At 38.8% G+C, this 19922-nt stretch overlaps 1 protein-coding gene across 6 annotated transcripts in view; it reads right to left on the bottom strand.

Annotated features, from left to right (window-relative positions):
• FSTL5 (follistatin like 5) overlaps positions 1 to 19922 on the bottom strand; it is an 879952-nt gene that overhangs the window by 47784 nt on the left and 812246 nt on the right. For all 6 annotated transcript variants that reach the window (XM_039541912.1, XM_039541914.1, XM_039541911.1 and 3 more), the window contains 3 exons: positions 17753 to 17871; positions 10766 to 10915; positions 626 to 733 (listed from right to left, as the gene is read on the bottom strand). In XM_039541912.1, coding sequence (XP_039397846.1) covers positions 626 to 733; positions 10766 to 10915; positions 17753 to 17871 — 377 coding nt within the window. The remainder of the gene's footprint in view (positions 1 to 625; positions 734 to 10765; positions 10916 to 17752; positions 17872 to 19922) is intronic.

Raw genomic sequence — 19922 nt, forward strand, 5'->3', positions numbered from 1 at the left:
CAGAGAGTGTAGTTTGTTGATTCAGCGGATCTCAATGTTACTCAAAGAAAGACCACAGGCTTGGTTTGGTGGTGAAGGCTTGGCCAGGTTGATTGTAAGCAAAGCTCTGTGCTAGCACCCTGTCCAATGGGTCACAGGGACACTAACACATGCATGTCTGTGACAAGGTACCGAATCAATCAACAGTGTTATCCACTAGGCCATTACGGAGACAGCCCTCCTTCCACTCCCTTTTTATACATTGATACATACAAGTTACATATTACATTCCGTATGTTGTTACCACCTTTGTACTTTGTAGTTCAAACAAAACATCCTCATCCATTATCCTGTCATCCCATCTTTATCTTTACAGTAGGTCTGTGGTTTTCTGTACCACCTTCTTAGGAATTTCTTTACATACTTAGTTGAGCACTCTGTGTGTTCCTATACCATTCTCTCAGGTCAGGGACACGCTTAGTTAGCTGATACCTAGTGTCACTTTTCTGACAAGGCCTGCTTTGGTTCCCAGTCTTTCTTTAGTTCATACTTTAAGCCTAGGGCTCCAGCAAGGCCTGCACTACCCACTGACATTTGTTAAGCTTGAGTATTAGCATTACTGCAAAGATTCACAAAGTATACTGACCTGCAATGTCGGTGAATTCTTCTCCATGTTTCCCCAGCTGAGCACCCATACCTGATCATGTGATTTGTCATAGTGTAGTTTCACTGGAACAGGGTCTGTGCTTACTGCCTATAGTGTAAAAAAAGTAGAAATAATCTCTTTTTGATTTCAGAAAATAAAAATAAAAATAGAATAATACAAGAAATTATGACTGAATGAGATCTTCCAGATGCCATAAGTCCACGTATAAAAATCAGGCTGCCAATTGTTGAAGCAGGACTCTGATTGATTTGAAGCTACTGTACTTCTGCTTAAATAGTCATCTTTGTTCATTATTTGCACAACGTGACAGAGATATATGTTCACTCAGCATCTGACTGTATACTATACTGGAGCTACAAAGAAGCTCAAGACAAAAGTGGCAAGTCAGCCAAATTTTTATTTAACCTCCTTACCACATTGTATATAACACTTAATGAATATGGGTAAGACTTTTTACTGGACATTGACTGAAAAGGGAAAGGCATTTTGATAATATAGCACACTAAAAGTTTTGCATTTCTCTCGAGTTGTAGATTAAAGTTTGAAAAATCCCCCTAAAAATTTCAGAGCTTAAAACAGCAGGCACATTTGTACAACACATTTCATTCCTAGCTGGATTACTAAAATGATAAGGCCACCATTAATAAGGAAACAGTTTGTATAGTATTGTGTATAAATTAGTACTTTTATTAGTCAGTCAACATTTGTTAATAATTAGTATTTAATTTACTAAACTTGAATGAAATGACTGCCACAAAAATGTTCTTATTCTACCTAATTGGGTGCTTCTGCTACAGATCAATACTACTTTTGTTTTTAAATTAATTGAATTTCATATTTTGATATTTTTGTATTTTTACAAAATACGTTCAGTAGAACATCTTACCAACCTTTAACAGTATTTACAATAGAGGCAGAATTGTCAAAAGTAGGTAACACTTGCCTTCTCTTTTTCAGAGTGAAAAATCTTATTGCACTATATAAAATGTTCTTATCTGGATGGGACAATATTGGTTCTGGGTATTTATGGGGAAACTATGTGGGTGGGTGAAAGACGTTCTGGTTTGGATTCTAGCTACATTTTTGGCAGCTCTGACTTTTCAATTTCATTAAAACTACTATGTGACATCATATGCAATGAGACCCAGAAGAGGCTTGGAGCCCAACTTCAAAAAGAGAAGATAAGAAAGCTAGCTTCAAAAGCAAGCAATCTATATTTTATTCTTTTTAGGTCATATAGGGTACATCTACACAGCAATCAAAGATGTGATTGCAGTTCAGGAAGGCATACCTGCATTAGCTTTAATCTAGCTAGCATGGTTGAAAGTAACAGTGAAGATACACGTATCAGAGGGGTAGCCGTGTTAGTCTGGTACTGTAGAAGCAGCAAAGAATCCTGTGGCACCTTATAGACTAACACACGTTTTGCAGCATGAGCTTTCGTGGGTGAATACCCACTTCTTCGGATGCAAGCAGTGGAAATTTCCAGGGGCAGGTGTATATATAAGCAAGCAAGAAGCAAGCTAGAGATAACGAAGTTAGATCAATCAGGGAGGATGAGGCCCTGTTCCAGCAGCTGAGGTGTGAAAACCAAGGGAGGAGAAACTGGTTCTGTAATTGGCAAGCCATTCACAGTCTTTGTTTAGTCCTGAGCTGATGGTGTTAATTTTGCAGATGAACTGGAGCTCAGCAGTTTCTCTTTGAAGTCTGGTCCTAAAGTTTTTTTGCTGTAGGATGGCCACCTTAAAATCTGCTATTGTGTGGCCAGGGAGGTTGAAGTGTTCTCCTACAGGTTTCTGTATATTGCCATTCCTAATGTCTGATTTGTGTCCATTTATCCTTTTCCTTAGAGACTGTCCAGTTTGGCCGATGTACATAGCAGAGGGGCATTGCTGGCATATGATGGCATATATTACATTGGTGGACGTGCAGGTGAATGAACCGGTGATGGTGTGGCTGATCTGGTTAGGTCCTGTGATGGTGTTGCTGGTGTAGATATGTGGGCAGAGTTGGCATGGAGGTTTGTTGCATGGGTTGGTTCCTGAGCTAGAGTTACTATGGTGCGGTGTGCAGTTGCTGGTGAGAATATGCTTCAGGTTGGCAGGTTGTCTGTGGGCGAGGACTGGCCTGCCACCCAAGGCCTGTGAAAGTGTGGGATCATTGTCCAGGATGGGTTGTAGATCCCTGATGATGCGTTGGAGGGGTTTGAGCTGGGGACTGTATGTGATGGCCAGTGGAGTCCTGTTGGTTTCTTTCTTGGATTTGTCTTGCAGTAGGAGGCTTCTGGGTACACATCTGGCTCTGTTGATCTGTTTCCTTATTTCCTCGTGTGGGTACTGTAGTCTTGAGAATGCTTGGTGGAGATTTTCTAGGTGTTGGTCTCTGTCTGCGGGGTTAGAGCAGATCCGGTTATACCTCAGTGCTTGGCTGTAGACAATGGATCTTGTGGTGTGCCCGGGATGGAAGCTGGAGGCATGAAGGTAGGCATAGCGGTCGGTGGGTTTTCGGTATAGGGTGGTGTTAATGTGACCACCACTTATTTGCACCATGGTGTCTAGGAAGTGGACCTCCCATGTAGATAGGTCCAGGCTGAGGTTGATGGAGGGGTGGAAGCTGTTGAAATCATGGTGGAATTTTTCCAGAGTCTCCTTCCCATGGGTCCAGATGATGAAGATGTCATCAATGTAGCGTAGGTAGAGAAGGGGCGTGAGTGGACGGGAGCTGAAGAAGCGTTGTTCCAGGTTGGCCATAAAAATATTGGCATATTGTGGGGCCATGCGGGTGCCCATAACGGTGCCACTGATCTGGAGATATATATTGTCATTAAATTTGAAATAGTTGTGTGTGAGGATAAAGGCACAGAGCTCAGCAACCAGTTGTGCTGTGGTATCATCAGGGATACTGTTCCTGACAGCTTGTATTCCATCAGTGTGTGGGATGTTTGTGTAGAGAGCCTCTACATCCATGGTGGCTAGGATGGTGTTTTCTGGAAGGTCACCAATGCATTGTAATTTCCTCAGGAAATCAGTGGTGTCACGGAGATAGCTGGGAGTGCTGGTGGCATAGGGTCTGAGTAGAGAACCTCCCTGGCCACACAATAGCAGATTTTAAGGTGGCCATCCTACAGCAAAAAAACTTTAGGACCAGACTTCAAAGAGAAACTGCTGAGCTCCAGTTCATCTGCAAATTTAACACCATCAGCTCAGGACTAAACAAAGACTGTGAATGGCTTGCCAATTACAGAACCAGTTTCTCCTCCCTTGGTTTTCACACCTCAGCTGCTGGAACAGGGCCTCATCCTCCCTGATTGATCTAACCTCGTTTTCTCTAGCTTGCTTCTTGCTTGCTTATATATACACCTGCCTCTGGAAATTTCCACTGCTTGCATCCGAAGAAGTGGGTATTCACCCACGAAAGCTCATGCTGCAAAACGTGTGTTAGTCTATAAGGTGCCACAGGATTCTTTGCTGCTTCTAGTGAAGATACAGCATCATGAACCTTGGACCAGGCTACGGTTTCAGGTGCGACTGTACGGTTTGTGCTAAGGCCTGTATTGCCATGTCTTCACTGCTATTTTTAGCCATGCTAGCTAGATTTAAGCTAGTGTGGATATGCCTACCCAAGCTACCATCATATCTTTGATTGCAGTGTAGACACATGCGTTGTATGAGATCTTCATGATGATATTACAACCGAAACCTTACTAAGTTGGGAAAAAATGTGTCAGGATGCAATGTCATTTCAAGGCTGTGGAACATGTAGGAAAGAGTATTGGACTGACTCAAATCAAATGTATTCATGCTAGTTCAGAATTCCACCAGAACTGTTCATATAACCTTAATAAAATACAGAAATATCTAAACATTTAAACTCATTGCAAAGCTAGAGAGAAAATGAGAATAGAGAAAAGGTAGACTTTTTCCTCCCAGTAACTGTAATAATTCACTAAGGCCTGGATTCAGAGACTTAGGTACTGCCACTTCAGGTGCCTAAAAGTCAGAATCAGGCCACAGTAGAATTCACAAAACCTCTGCTCAGCTGCCCCTGAGTCCTATAGGGGTACAGCATCACCATGGCTAAGTTTCTTTGTGAATCTAGCCCCAAATGAATAAATCTGGAGTAATTCTGTTGGTATCAACACAGTTATATCAGTGTGAGATCAGAATTTGGGTCCAATAATATTCCCTGCTTTTCGGGGTGGAGGGATAGCTCAGTGATTTGAGCACTGGCCAGCTAAGTCCAGGGTTGTAAACTCAATCCTTGAGGGGGGCCATTTAGGGATCTGGGGCAAAAATCTGTCAAGGACAGTACTTGGTCTTACTGTGAAAGCAGGGAACTAGACTCCATGACCTTTCAAGGTCCCTTCCAGTTCTATGAGATAGGTATATATTGCCATTATAATAAAAAATTTGAAGCCTTATGATCAAGTCCTAGTAGGTCACAGAGTTCAATAGGTTAATTCAGTATAACTAATTTGAGTTCTGTACCTCTTCAGCCCAACCAATTATTTTAGGTATTTGCATGTTCTTCTTTCCTTTCTTGGAAATGGCTTGTTAACAAAATCACACAGCTGAGAACATATCTGAAGACTTTATAAGTGGAGGACAACAGAGCATTTGATTAAGTGACACGTATTATAAGTGAAGTAAAACAACTGTAGGGATAATTTTTCTATTTTGGTCATTACAGTAGAAAAAATAACATGTGGCACTCTGGTTTTTGGTCTTGCCATTATGGAACTGTAAAGCACAGCCTGTTTATCAGTTTGTCAAGGAGAGTACCAGCTGGCTAATTAAGTGAACCTAATTTAAACTAATGATGTCGATCCTCCAGATAATGCACTAATGGCTGGATGAGACTGCAGATGATACTTAACCGTACTCCTGAGGTCTCAGAACAAGCCTCTGCTGCTAAGCAGAACCTGGTTTCCCTTTTGAACACACACAATGAAGTCAGTTGTTTACTAGTTCTCTTTTTTAAGCAGCAAGATAACCCTCGTAAAAAGTAATTCACACTTTATAAAACTTTTAGAGTACTGTGGAGTTAAGCTACTTAGTGTCTAAAACAATAGCTAGACTGATGTACTATTTAATTTGCCTCAAATTTCCATTTAGCTACTTCAAAGGAATGGTCTAAATGACAAATATTTATGATTTCTTCCCTCTTGGTAATGCCCCAAATTCCCAATCCTAATTCCCATTGTGACAGACATAGCACAAACAAAGAAGGCAATCACTGCCCTAAAGATTTGTTTAAGGCCCATATCCTGCAGATACTTAATTTTATGCATGTGACTAGTCCAACTAAAGTTAAAGGGATCATTCGTGCTTAAAGATAAGCATGTGCTTGTTTGCAATAATCATTTGTAACTCAGAACATTCAACATAGGATCGGTCATCTCATATTCACTATTTATTTCCATGTATATATCCCTAAAAATACATCATCTTAGAACCAAATTCTCTCATATGTACCGGTACATTTTTCCCTTTACTGTCGATTTTTATCAAATAAATAAATAACGCCAGCTAGAAAAAGTTCAGCCCAAACAAAATCACAACAGAAATTAAAAGGACAATAAATGAATGAAGCAAAATAAAAGATAAAATTTAGATAGGAACTCTGCAGCATAAACGTTTGCACAAAACATGAAAAATTGATTTTAGTGACTTAGAGTTTCTTCACTTTAGAAACTTGATAGATTTCTTCATTATTGAATCCATGTATCTCTCTGTTTTCCCCACTTTTGATCCTGACGAGAACACTTTTTTTTTGCATGTCTGAAAACTCAGTTTTGCAAAGCAGATATAAGAACATAAGAATGGCCATACTCGGTCAGACCAAAGGTCCATCCATCTCAGTATCCTGTCTTCCAACAGTGGCCAATGCTAGGTGCCCCAAAGGGAATGAACAGAACAGGTAATCATCAAGTGACCCACCCGCTCTCACCCATTCCCAGCTTCTGGCAAACAGAGACTAGGGATACTATCTCTGCCCATCCTGGCTAATAGCCATTAATGGGCCTATCATCCATTAACTTATCGAGTTATTTTTTTAACTCTGTTATAGTCTTGGCCTTCACCCTCTGGCAAGGTGTTCCACATGTTGTCTGTGCATTGTGTGAAAAAACACTTCCTTTTGTTTGTTTTAAACCTGCTGCCTATTAATTTCATTTGGTGACCCCCTAGTTCTTGTGTTATGAGAAGGATTAAATAACACTTCTTTAGTTGCTTACTTTCTCCACACCAGTTTTATGGAGTTTTATCTTGAGGAATTAGAGTTTAAGTGATATTCAACGTGACAATAATTATGCTCTGTATTTAAGTAACAGATTACTAAAAGAGAGGACAGCTAGAAATGGAACAAGAGGCTCCAAACTCCGCCCCCCCCAAATAACAAAACAACAACAACAGATAAGGATTTAAATTAATGAGGGATGAGTGCATCAAGCAGGTCCTGTCTCCCTCTTGCTGGCCAAGGGGAGACAGCAAGCCCAGGGAAGAGGAAGTACTACCTGCATTCCTCCTGCTTGCACTCACTCCACTTTCACCCTCAGAGTCTGTTCCCTTCCCAGCAGGTCCAATCAAGTCTTTAACCCACTGATCCAGGTGGACTCTATTTTAGGAGGTATGACCTTATTTATATACAGAGGAGACAGGTTTTTTAGATTTTATCTTAGTTACTTACAAAGGAGGCAATCTATTAAGAAGCAGCCGAACAAACAGCTTACTATTATATTTTCCAAGAAACTTTGACTTTTTGCAATTTCCTGTGCTAGGAAATTGTACTCATATGAATAACAGAAATAAATACTTTTCAAACAACTGACATGAGTAAGAAGTTAAGCTCCCCTTTCACTCCATTTTAAAGTATATATTTACAGACCTAACCTAAAGGGAAAGAAAAAAATTACTAGTGCTTAGGGGGGAAAAAGGTGGGGAGGTGAAAGCAGATGTTTTATTAAAAGATAAGGAGAACAGGACTGTTTCTGTGGTAATACCAGCAATGCTGAGCAAAGTATTTCTTGTACTATGTGTAGAAACTTCTTATGGACTTTTTTTCTTCTTTACTTAAACACTTGCAGATTTTTCAGGCTGCTGTCAAGCTATATATTTTAAGTATGTGCATGGTTAACAGCAACCACTCATATGAGGCAAGTCCCATGGTATTTTTGCAGTGATTGCCTAAGCATATCCCATGTGCTGGAAAGCCAGTTGAGCTAAGAAGCTCTATTCAATCACTTAAATAGAGAGACAGGCTGCTTTTCAGTTAATTTCTCTAGTCCAACAGATATTCTTAGCCCTATTATCTGACTTCCTATAACACCTTTGAGGACTATCTTATATTTATATTTGTCTGAATTAAGTATTTTCAAGTTTATTGGGGGAAAATGCATTTCTTTCACTAATATAAGTCGCCTTGTACCATTAAGACTGAGGCTTATATTCCTGGACAAACGCCACCTCTGTAGTTCCTCAAGTTATTGTCCAGCAGTATTATCATTTGATATTTTGCTTGATACAAATATATCTCAGTTTCATAATAGGAATTTTCCTTGATATTCAAATTTTTCTTGGGCAAAAACTTAGATTTTCTGGGGAAGCCATCCTTGCACTGGCTGTAGGGTCAGCCTGGACTGGTGGGAGGTGGCTTGTGCCTCCTATATTAAGGAGATGTCTTAGTCACTGGTGCAGACCAGGGTTGCTCTGTTCCCCATCCACAATCCTCTTCCTCCCACAGCACTGGGAACTCTTGCATGGCAACACAGAGTGGGCTCCAGAAAAAGCCCTACTAATTTAGGGTAGTTTAACGATGTATTCCATTGAATTTTATGATGACAGAAAAATAATTTAAAAAACGAGTAATTGGAATGATTTATACCTCAAGTTAAAAACTTTGGTTGTATTTGCATATTTTTGTTAGACTCATAAAGTGCTATTAAAAATAAAATGTATATTTTGTTAAAAAGCATGTGTTATACATGAACATTACATCATGTTACACAAAGAATCTTGTAGACATTATAAACACTGTGTGATTGCAATTTGAATGAGAACATGTACTGTGGTATAAGAAACCCTCACATTGAAATAATTGCCTTTTTTTCTGAGCATGACAGATGAATTGTTAAGAAGTTATCAGGCTTATTCATGAACTGGATTCATAGATGCTTGCAACAGAGTTAAATTTATTTTAGAAAGTGCGGAGCTCTACTTTTAAAATAAGTTTAAAGATGATTCTACATGTTCTGAAATGGACAGTAATTAGAAAACTTCTTTGCTGGCAAAAGACTGTTGACAGTTCCGAACTGAATGCCTGTAATTAGCTGACCTGTGTTCCAGCTGGAAACAAAGTAAAGCTAATTTTCTTGGTCAGATGCCAACAGTCAGAAAGACTGTATAGTATAATATATTCCACTGTATATAATCTTTGGATTAAAAATGAAAAATGGCGTATAATGCCTTTGTGGAGGTATTAAACAAATTGAACTAAGAGGAAAAGGAGTTCTATTGCAACTGTGCCTATTGTAAATTTGATCTGTCTTATTATGAACTGTAAACACATGAGAGTTTACAACAAGTAACCTCTTCATATTTTGGAGATACATTTTTAGACATTGTAAAGCTTATTCTATTATTCTCCATGCACATTTTTATATTTGAGCATCCCTCGTAGCTGGTGATAGAGGGGCTGATCCTGCTGCCATTAACGTTAATGATAAAAATTTCCACAGAGTTCAAATGGAGCAAGATCAGGACCACAGTGCTCAGTCTTGTAGTCCTTACTCATATGAATCCTCATCTTGATTGACTTAAATGGGAGGACTCACATGAATAAGGACTACTGGGTTATTGACATCAGTGTGACTGTGCATGTGAGTAATGTCACCAGAACTGAGCCTGTAGTAAGATTTTACATGGCCTTGTTAACAAATCAAAACTGCACACCCTGGAGCAACTGGGAGGGAGTCTCACCTCTGCTAGGACCTTTCTGTGGAAGCATAAAAGAGCCTGAGGAGCTCTTGATGCAAATGGAGAACACAGTTTGCCATAACTTACGAAGCCCCTCAGGGTTGTCAAAGTCATGTTGGGGGCCTCCCTACCTCTCTAGCAGCCAAGAAGTGAGAGGAGAGAAAGATGGCTTAAAGTCACCTTAAGCTTCACTCTCCGAGCTGTGGAATTTTGTGCTCTTGCAATGCCGACAGACCATGGTCGTCGGCGGGCGAGATCAAACCGAGGACCTCTGGAGCTGAAAGCATGAGCCTCTACTGCATGAACTAAAAGCCAAGTGGCTGTTAGGTAAGGCTGTAGAGCAGACTCATTAATTGCTCTCTAAGTGGGACAGAACATCACACCCAGGAGGTGTGTGGGTTACATACTTCCCCTAGATGAGGAAGCGTGACCCAAGTTTCAGAGACTTCTCAGTTGAAATCCCGGATGAGCCCCCACTTGTAACACTGACAGACCTGGTCGTTGGAAGCCAGGAGACCTCTAGAGCTCAGTGCATCAGCCTCTACCACAGGAACTAAAAGCCTGTTAGTTAAGGCTGCAAAGCAGGCTCATTAATTGCTCTCTAAGTGGTCTCCATGCCACTAGCTGGGAAAGAACATCACACCTAGGAGGTGTGTGGGTTACACTGTGTTTAAGAGGCACAGCATAGAACCTAACACATAGAATCTTGAATATCTGTATATAGCGACTATAACAACTTCTACAATGGATATTATTTTTTTAATTGACAAATTAAAAAAAATCATTTTCTGATGGAGCACTCTTTAAATAGTATATTAAAATATTTTTTTAACGTCGTCCTTATGTTTCTAAAGGTCTTTTCAGTTAGTTTCTCCCTGGCTAACTCTCTATATTCAGCGGAAAGGTGAAAGTGACTAAACACAAACTGCTGTCAAATGCACAAAGTAAACAAATGGGGGGGGGTGTTCATTAATTACTTTCAGTGTAAGTAATGTTTGGTGTGAACTGTAATAACAATATGTTGAATTGTTTTCGGACATAAGATGTAATTGTCAGGTTAACTATGTCCCTGAAAAGCATATAGTGAAGCAGAGCTGGAGATGTTGCATCCAGACTTGTCATTAATTGTAAAGTTAGAAATAAGTACCTGCACAACTTTTTGGGATTGTACATCAACAATAAGCACTCTGTCCAAAGTAGGCTGAGTTACGTAAATGAACTTGTCTTTGATATTAACAGCAGATGCCCACACACACCTCTGAACAGTATCTCTTTCAGCTTTGGGACAAACTTCATCCTGTAATGCAAGAGAAACAAATAAGAGAGAGAAATGAAAATCAAAACAATAAACTCAAGAAATGCAAAGACTGGTCAAAATTACTGTTTGTATCATGTTTTCTCCTGGATCAAATACAAGGGATATTGCATTTCATCCAATTTTAAAAAAAAAGGTTAGGGTATAGACTATTCCAGGAGTTTATCATCTTAGTGTCAAAACCAATGTTTAAGTTAGAATTTTTTTCAAAGTCTCATGGGTGAAATCCTGAGCCCATTGAAGTTAATAGCAAAAATTTCCATTGAATTTGAAGCCTTAGGAAGAACTTGAAAAATATTCTGTTTAGAGATGTATGTCAAGGTTCCCTCCCCCACACACACTTTTATTTCTCCAACTTTTACTACTTGGGACAGTTTGATCAAAGCAACATTTTTGTCTCCTTACAAATTCACCTGCTGCTTATTACTTATCTACAGTCCTCTGTTGGTTATATCATAACTGGTTGCTGTAGAAATGATTATAATGTGTCAGGGGATGATGATTTCAAATGGGAAATAAGCAGCAAGAATCAATGAGCTCTTAAATAAGAATTTTGTTTCCAAGCATAGGACTCCTTTGAAAAGAGTAAAGGGGAAAAAAATACTATGCCATACCAATAGAACTGGTACTAAACAGTATGTTTATCATGACATGAGATATACTTTAAAGCTAACTTTTCTATAGCATCAGTATTTTTGATCATTGTTCTTCTGATAGACACAGACAGGATCTTCACATGTCAAAGTGAGAAATAAATACATTTCCAATCCCAAGAGACAGACCTACTTGTGTAGAAAGTCACTAGCAACCACTGGTTTCTCTATGGTTCTTAAATCTCAAGGAGTGGGGGGATGCTGAAGAAATCACATTGATAGGGAAGAGGGCCTGAATTCAGTATCATGAGATAGTACATAAAAAAACATGCCCTTTATAGGAACATGAATGCTGAGTAAAATTCCTTTGGCACTGGCTATAAAATTGTGATAGTTCAGCATTGGCAACCTTAGGCATGCAACAACCCATCAGGGAAATCCGCTGGCGGGCTGGGACGGTTTGTTTACCCGCGGCATCCACAGGTTCGGCTGATCGTAGCTCCCACTGGCCATGGTCGCCGTTCCAGGCCAATGCAGGAAGCGGCAGCCAGCACATCCCTTGACCCGTGCTGCTTCAACGTTCAATGATAACAACGTTCAAGATAAAAACTGGTGTTTACAAGCAAAAGCTTCTGCATATTCATGGAACGAGATTGGCCAGGGTTTCATATGAGGTTTATATGAAGGAGTTTGGAGACGGAATGGAGCAAGTCAGGAGAAGCTGGTAGGAAGTAGAGGAAACCACTTATGCACATGCTTAAATTTAAGCACCTGCTTAAGTGCTTTTCTGAATTGGGGCCCAGAATATTCACTGGAGTCCCTATCTACACACTGGTGATTTCAGGTGTGTATTTTGAATCCTGGTTCCTGTGATGGGGATCCATTCAATTACATTATTTGTTTTTCTTCTCTATGACTTCATAGAGTATCCTATGTCTGAGTGCATAGAGCAAGCTATTTGAGAATTTAAAAATGAATCTCTATGTGAAAATGAAGTAAAACATCATGAGACCTATGACCCATTTCAAGTGCTAACATTTTTTAAATTAGCAATTATGTTAAACTAAATTGGAGATATGGAATATTCAGAATTTTTTTCTCTCCTATTCTATGTCACACACACAAAATCTAAAACAAATGCTGTCTAAAATAATAAATTAAAAAGGTGGACAAATTAAAGTTTATAATTAACCCCCCCCCCAATGCAAATACAACCCAGGAGTCACTATAGTGGCTTTATGATTTATTTATTTTTTGAATTCCACAATATGCTTGCTGACCCTTGCTCTCCTCAAAACATCCTTTACAAAAATATATTGAAAGTTTCAAATCAATAATATAAAAACACTACAATCCCCAAACTCTCTTATCTAAAATACAATCCCCACATGAATCAGTTTCCCACTTGCTTCCCACTTACTCAGTCCCCCATTTATCTGGCATTCTAGAGGTTCCATAATTATTTGGGATAAATGGAGCTGAAATTTTGCCTTTTAAAGAGGTACAAAAATGATGTGAGGAGGCTGAATTTGGAGTTCTCTTTAAAACTATACTCTCTGCTATTAAGATTTCATATTATTTTCCCTAGCGGTTGGGTAATTGGATAAAATAATTTCCCCTTAAAGTATAGGTATAAATGTACTATTTTCTCTTTTTAATTAAAACGTAAGCAGTTTACCTTTATTCTAATTTAGCCTTTGTACAAAACAAGCAAACATCTGATAAAAGGCAATGGGAAAAGTCAGTTTATTTAATTCTTTTCACTACATTTCCCTAATCAGAAAATGACTCATCCTAAATCAAACCAAGGGATGGTGGAAAATAATTCCTTGGGAGTACTGTAAAGAATGTTTGAAGACGTTGGAGCAACAATACATTCTAAAGAGAAAACATTTGTTTGTGGACAAATTTTACTTTAATCCAAAGCCACTAAAGTCAATACAATAATTCCATTGTCCAGCTACACCAAAAAGAGGTCAGAAGACACTTAATATGGTTTTAATCAGGCCACAACTTTATTATTAGATGTATGGCAATACCCAGCAGTTAAAACTATATGGTACAGGTAACTCCATGTTCATTCGATATCTAAATGGGGGGCTTTCACCAGCCCCCATCTTTTTCCATCCAGGTACCCCAGCCCACCCATAGTTGAGACCTTACCAAGCCCTCCCCACAAAAAATGAGGATTAAGGTGGGTTATAAGAAAAGGGGTGACTCCCTGCCGTAGCAATCATAAGAGCCCAGAACTCCCCAACCCCCTTCCACTCCTTTAAAAAACACCTCCTTTTAAAATCCTTTACGAAGCCATTTATCTGGTCAATGTATCCCTTTCCTATGGAGTACCTGCACCGGACATCTGCTCCGCAATTTGCATCATGAGTTGCAACACCATAGCCTAACTCACCATAACAAAGCCCCCCTGAAACTACTGTGGGGAAGGCAAAAAAACAACAAGAAAAGAACACTCCCCCTTGGCCAATTTGATGGTAAGGGAAAAATTCCTTCCCTAGGAAGGGGCAGGTGATGCCCACAGCAGGTCCTGAGTCCTGACCAACCCTGGTATTTTGCTACCTCCAAGAATGGGGAGGACATGTGCTGCTCTGTCTGGTCCAGGAGAAAGGGGCTTGTTCTGCTGGGTTTGCCCGTTTCTAACTCCCCAGCCCTTCCAGTCCCTGGGGATGAGTCAGCATCGCCACATTGACTCACTCTGCCTTTAGCAGTAGCTTCTGTGCCCCTACTCCCCCCCTCCAGCCCATAAATCATTATTCCCTCTGGCAAGCTGGACAACAGCCTCCGCACCCACTTAAAGGTGCAGTGCGGCTAATTGTATGTCATGGGCCGTTTGAACACTGATTTGATAATCTGATGAACTCTTATTACATAATTGTAATTAATAATCTCAAAAACCCCTCCTTCTACTGGTTAAGGCTTAAGTTTTCAACACAAACAATTTTCCATAAAAAAGCGTTGGACAAGATTCCAATGTGAAATTCAGGGTGAGCACCCCACCCATCTCATAAAGAGGACAGCTGCCTTTGTGCATGTTGAACCAGTCGGGGCTTTTTCAAAGTATACAGTGAAATATAGCTTCCCTTTCATAATCTAGTCCTTTGTTTGCTAGTGTAATTCAGCTGAGATAGACCAACAACCTGGAAAAACTAGAGGAATGTGTATACTGCCCCCAGAAAAATTGGCTGGTGTTAGCTATTGTATGGTATCAGGTTGTACAAGATACTGTATATGTTGTTATTATGTGCACTCATTTTAGAAGGACAGGATCCTGGTTTAAAACATTAAAACTGTAATTTAACAACAACAATTACAACACAATTTCAGGATAAAAAATAGTTTTAAAGAATTTGGTCCCATCTTAACTTTATGCGCTTAAATGCTGTCATGAACTGGTATAACTGTGTTAAGGACAGACAAGGGTTGAAATCTTGGCTCCACTGAAGTTAATGGGAGTTTTTGCTATTGACTTCAGTGAGCCCGAGTTTTCACCAGCCTCAGGGGAAGGGAGAGGATCTGGGATTTTTGCTTGTTTTAAGAGTTTTACTTTAAGAGTGAATGATTTTCACTCTGCAGGGCAAAAGATCCCCTCCACAACTGTAGAATTTTGGGGCTTCTAGGACTTTATCATAGCAGACAAAAACACATAATCATCAGTATCAACTTTTCAAGGCCAATGAAACCAAAGCCATCTACGAAATATTTTAAGTACTTCATTATTACTCTGAAAAAAGAGAGATCCACTTTCCTCTGGCACAAATGTAATGAAAGGAATCAATACATTCAGAAACTTCTGAAGGGAGTGTAGGCTGTATTTTTCTGAAAAAAAAACAGAGCAAGTTTGGGATGCCACTGATCCAACCAAATAAGGCTTCAATCCAGCAAAGTACTCAAGCACATACCTAACTTTGAAGATATGAGTAGTCCCATTGATGTGAATAGTCCCATAAATGTTAAGCACCTGTGTAAATGCTTTGCTGGATTGAGGCTCAACAGAATGAGTGCCAATAAAATCTTAGTATATACTTGGTGGGAACCTACATTTTCCCTCATTAAAATGTAGACATCTAATTTACTGAACAGAGTGTACACAGCTACCAAAGAACCCTAAATAAGAGTTTAAGGAGTGTTGGAGCATTACCTCAGAAAGGTATTAAAAAAAGATTAATTCAAGGAGCTGTGCATACGCTTCCACTGAAGGGCTCATATTTAGAAGGCTTTGTAAAAAAACACTGCATGGTTTCTTGTAGACATATCAAAGAATTAAATAATGGAAATTTATCCGATAGGTATATTAAGTGGTGGGGGGAAAATATATGCATAGCTATAAAAGTAGATATAACTAAACTCCTACCCAGTAAAGCTCTCTGGCAAAGGAAGCGGGAAGAAAGAATAACTGAGAATGCATGACATGAATCCTTACCAGTCAATGAGCACAAGCTGAAAGTTGATGAAATCTGACACTACACCAAAATTGAATTTTTATTTAGAGCAAACCCAGAGCTTTTTCCAAAGAGGTATGGGAAAGATAACAACTGACTCCTTTGCAGAGTATATCTAAAGTTCCAGCTCTATGAGTTATTTTGAGTAGCACACAGCTGCTGTCTTGATATTAAGAGTGTATATAGGGAATTCTGTTAAATCCATGTTTCAATCCTTCTTCTAGGAAGAAAATAATCTCAATGGACTTCTATTTGTCCTATTACACTCCAGAATCTTTCATTGAAAATCAAACCCTTTTTCTTGGACAGGGAAGTGAAGAGTAGTTTAACAAGTATTTGTAAAAACAAAACCAAACAACAATAAAAGCAAACAAAAACACACACACTAAGGTAGCTGTCTGAATACTCTCATGTTTCTTTCTGCAAGAAAAAGTCCCCATTAACCTGCTTATTCAAGGGAAGAAAAAGTCAGTCTTCTGATGTATGTGCAGCACTATCATTGATGTTAATGGAGGTGACCCACACATTCAAGGGCAAAATCTACTGCCTCCCCTTTTAAAATATGTATCCCTGTGCTATCTTATAATTTTATACATAAACCAAGATACATTCTACACAGACACCAAGTTTGTTCCTTATTGAAAGAAAAGAGTCACTCTCTAACATTTCCTTGGCTTAATTAGAATGTTATTTTGGAAATGGAAAGCTACAAAAAAGAAATACGATTTTTTTCATTAAACTTACTTATCCAGATCATTAATCATTTTGAAGATCATTAAATTCTTAAACAAAGCACAGGATACATTTAAAATAGACTATTCTCATTTTCACTTTACCCAATAACATTTTCAGAGATTTCTTAAATAATCAGCTTTTGAATTAACCATCCATGAAGAAAGGTCTTTGGCTTATTTTTGGCTGTCAACCTAATTTAACTTAAGCAGCACAAATCAAGGCATGATTAGCTGCTGAAAGTATAATTATTCACAGTAAAAATATATCTTGCTGTTGTGTATTGCATACTATGACTTCTCTAATGACAGCTGAAGAGGCAAATTCCATAGGGATAGTTCTGCCTTTATTTTTTTTTATTTTACTTAAATGTACTTTCGGTAATTGGAAGACATTGCATGGGGGATTGCTCATGGATTGTTAGACTGAGTTTTTCATCTAAAGCTCCATCAGTCAAATCCAGTCCAGATGTGCAGTGAGAAAGTTATTACTGTTTGAAGGCTTTATAATGGAATATACAAAATGAGTTAATTTAGATATGAGCACACAAATGCTCCTATCAGAAGTGCCCATCACCCCAGTCAATACGGGAATGAGTGGACATGGAGACTAAACTACTGTTTACAGAGTGCTTTACAAACACACACAAAAACTGAACACAGAGAAATGGATGAAACTGGGTACAACACCATTCATTGCAGAGAGATGCAACTGCTTACACCAACTCCACAGTAAGAGATTCTCTTCTGGTGTTAACTGTCTCCATTGACTATGACAATTTTCACCAGCAGATGTCTCTGATCTACGGAGCTGACAATCTAATTTAGACAAATAAAATAAAATGGAGAACAATACAAACAGTTCAGCATTGAGGCACATTGGTTTGTAACAATTACCTGCTCCAGTGGACATGTAGAAAATTTCACTTTCCATGGTCATCATCCTGGCACATTTGACCAGCATTAAATTGGCATTTTTCTTTTAAAAGAAAAGAATCACTGAGGAAAAAAACCTTATAAATAAATGTATAAAATACTTGCCTGAAACCCGAGGAGTTTTTCACTGGGCTTAATATGTCTCTGAAATTCACATTCTACCGGTTGTATCACTTTGATTCCATCTTCATAAAACACATAGAACATGTTCCCAATTCCCAGACCTTAGGAACAAAAACACATACAAATGAACAAAATTAGACCCTAAAAAAACAACAACAAAAAAACACACAACCATGTCCTCCTATTGAACACAAGCCCTCACCATATCACTGTGCCATATCACTGGCATGAGATCAGTTTATTAATGTGCATGATGTTAATAAAGCTAATCCTGTGGGATCTTTTATTTAGCTAAAACAAACAAACAAAAAAACTACCCTGACATTATTCAGGATTTCACATTGGTTTTTTTCCCCCCAGGAGTAAGCCAGTGGGCTTCATGAACACAGACTTGGAAATAATGAGGAGTTCTTGTGGCACCTTAGAGACTAACAAATTTATTTGGGCATAAGCTTTTGTGGGCTTGAGCCCACTTCATCAGATGCATGAAGTGAACAATACAGGAGCAGGTATAAATACATGAAAGGGTGGGGGTAGCTTTACCAGGTGCAAGGTCAGTCTAGTGAGATAAATCAATTAACAGCAGGATACCAAGTGAAGAAAAACAACTTCATTAATGAAAATGATCATGTAAATTATTTTTTTTACATTGGGATCAAATAAAAATAAATTCCACATATTTTTCACTTTTCCTTTTCTGAGGGATGAGTTCAAATAATTTCTATAAAACGTTAACAGAAATGTCCTGATTTTTAATTATTCATTATTATATATCACACTTCTTTCAGTACTGTAAAGAAGATATTCTCTATTACATTTTACTGGAAAGTCATGGTGGAAGAAGAGGGGGGCCTACTTTAATGCTAATTTGAACAAACACAAATGTTTATCCACTGTACAATCATAGAAATGTAGGTCTGGACAGGACCATGAGAAGTCATCTAGTCCACCACCCTGGGCTGAGACAGGACCAAGTATACTGAGACCATTCTTGACAGATGTTTAACTTGTTCTTAAAAATCTCCAGTATCAGGGATTCAACAACATCCCTTGGAAGCTTATTCCAGTGCTTAACTATATTTATAGTTAGAAAGTTTTTCCTAATATCTAACCTAAATCTCCCTGATGCAGGTTAACAGTATTACTTGTTCTACTTTTAGTGAACATGGAGAACAACTGATCGCCGTCCTTTTTATAAATGTATTAGAAGACTGTTATTATGTCCCTTCCCCGGTCTTCTTTTCTCAAGGCTAAATATGCCCAGTTTTACCTTTCCTCCAAAGTTAGGTTTTCTAAATCTTTTTTTTTCTCTGAACTCTGCACTCTCTCCAATTTATCTACATATTTTCTAAAGTGTGGCATTCAGAACTGGACACAGTACTCCCGTTGACGCTTCACCAGTGCCAAGTAGACCCCCTGTGTCTTACATACAACACTCCTCCCCCACGAATTATATTAGCCTTTTTCACAATTGCATCACATTGCTGCCTCATATTCAATTTGTGATCCACTATGACCCTAGATCCTTTTCAGCAGTACTACTGCCCAGCCAGTTATTCCCCCTTCTGTAGTTGTGCATTTGATTTTTCTTTCCTAAGTCTTCATTGAACTTCATTTTGTTGATTTTAGACCAATTTTTTAATTTGTCAAGGTAATTTTGAATTCTTTTCCTGTCCTCCAAAATGCTTGCAACCACTCCCAAATTCTTTTCATCCCACAAATTTTGTTAGTATACTCTCCACTCCTTTATCCAAGTCATTAATGAAAATATTGAATTGTACTGGACCCTGGACACATCCATGTGGGATTAGACACATTCTCCCAGTTTGACAGTGAACCAAGATAACTACTCTAACCAGTTGTTATGAGGGACCAAGTGAAAAACCTTACTAAAATTAAGATCACATCTACTGCTCCCCCCTCTCCACTAGGCTCTAACCCTGTAAAAAGAAAAACAAATTAGGTTGGTCTGGAATGATTTGGCCTTGACAAATCCAAGTTGGCTATTCCTTATAATGCTATGTAACCACCCTCTAGGAGGTTACAAAATGATTGCTTAATAATCTGTTCCACTATCTTTCCAGGTATTGAAGTTAGCCTGACCTATAATAGGCTGATTCTATAATTCCTCAGGTTCTCTTTGTTCCCCTTT

The sequence above is a fragment of the Mauremys reevesii genome, linkage group 5 (genome assembly GCF_016161935.1).
Source record: "Mauremys reevesii isolate NIE-2019 linkage group 5, ASM1616193v1, whole genome shotgun sequence".
NCBI lineage: Eukaryota > Metazoa > Chordata > Testudines > Geoemydidae > Mauremys > Mauremys reevesii.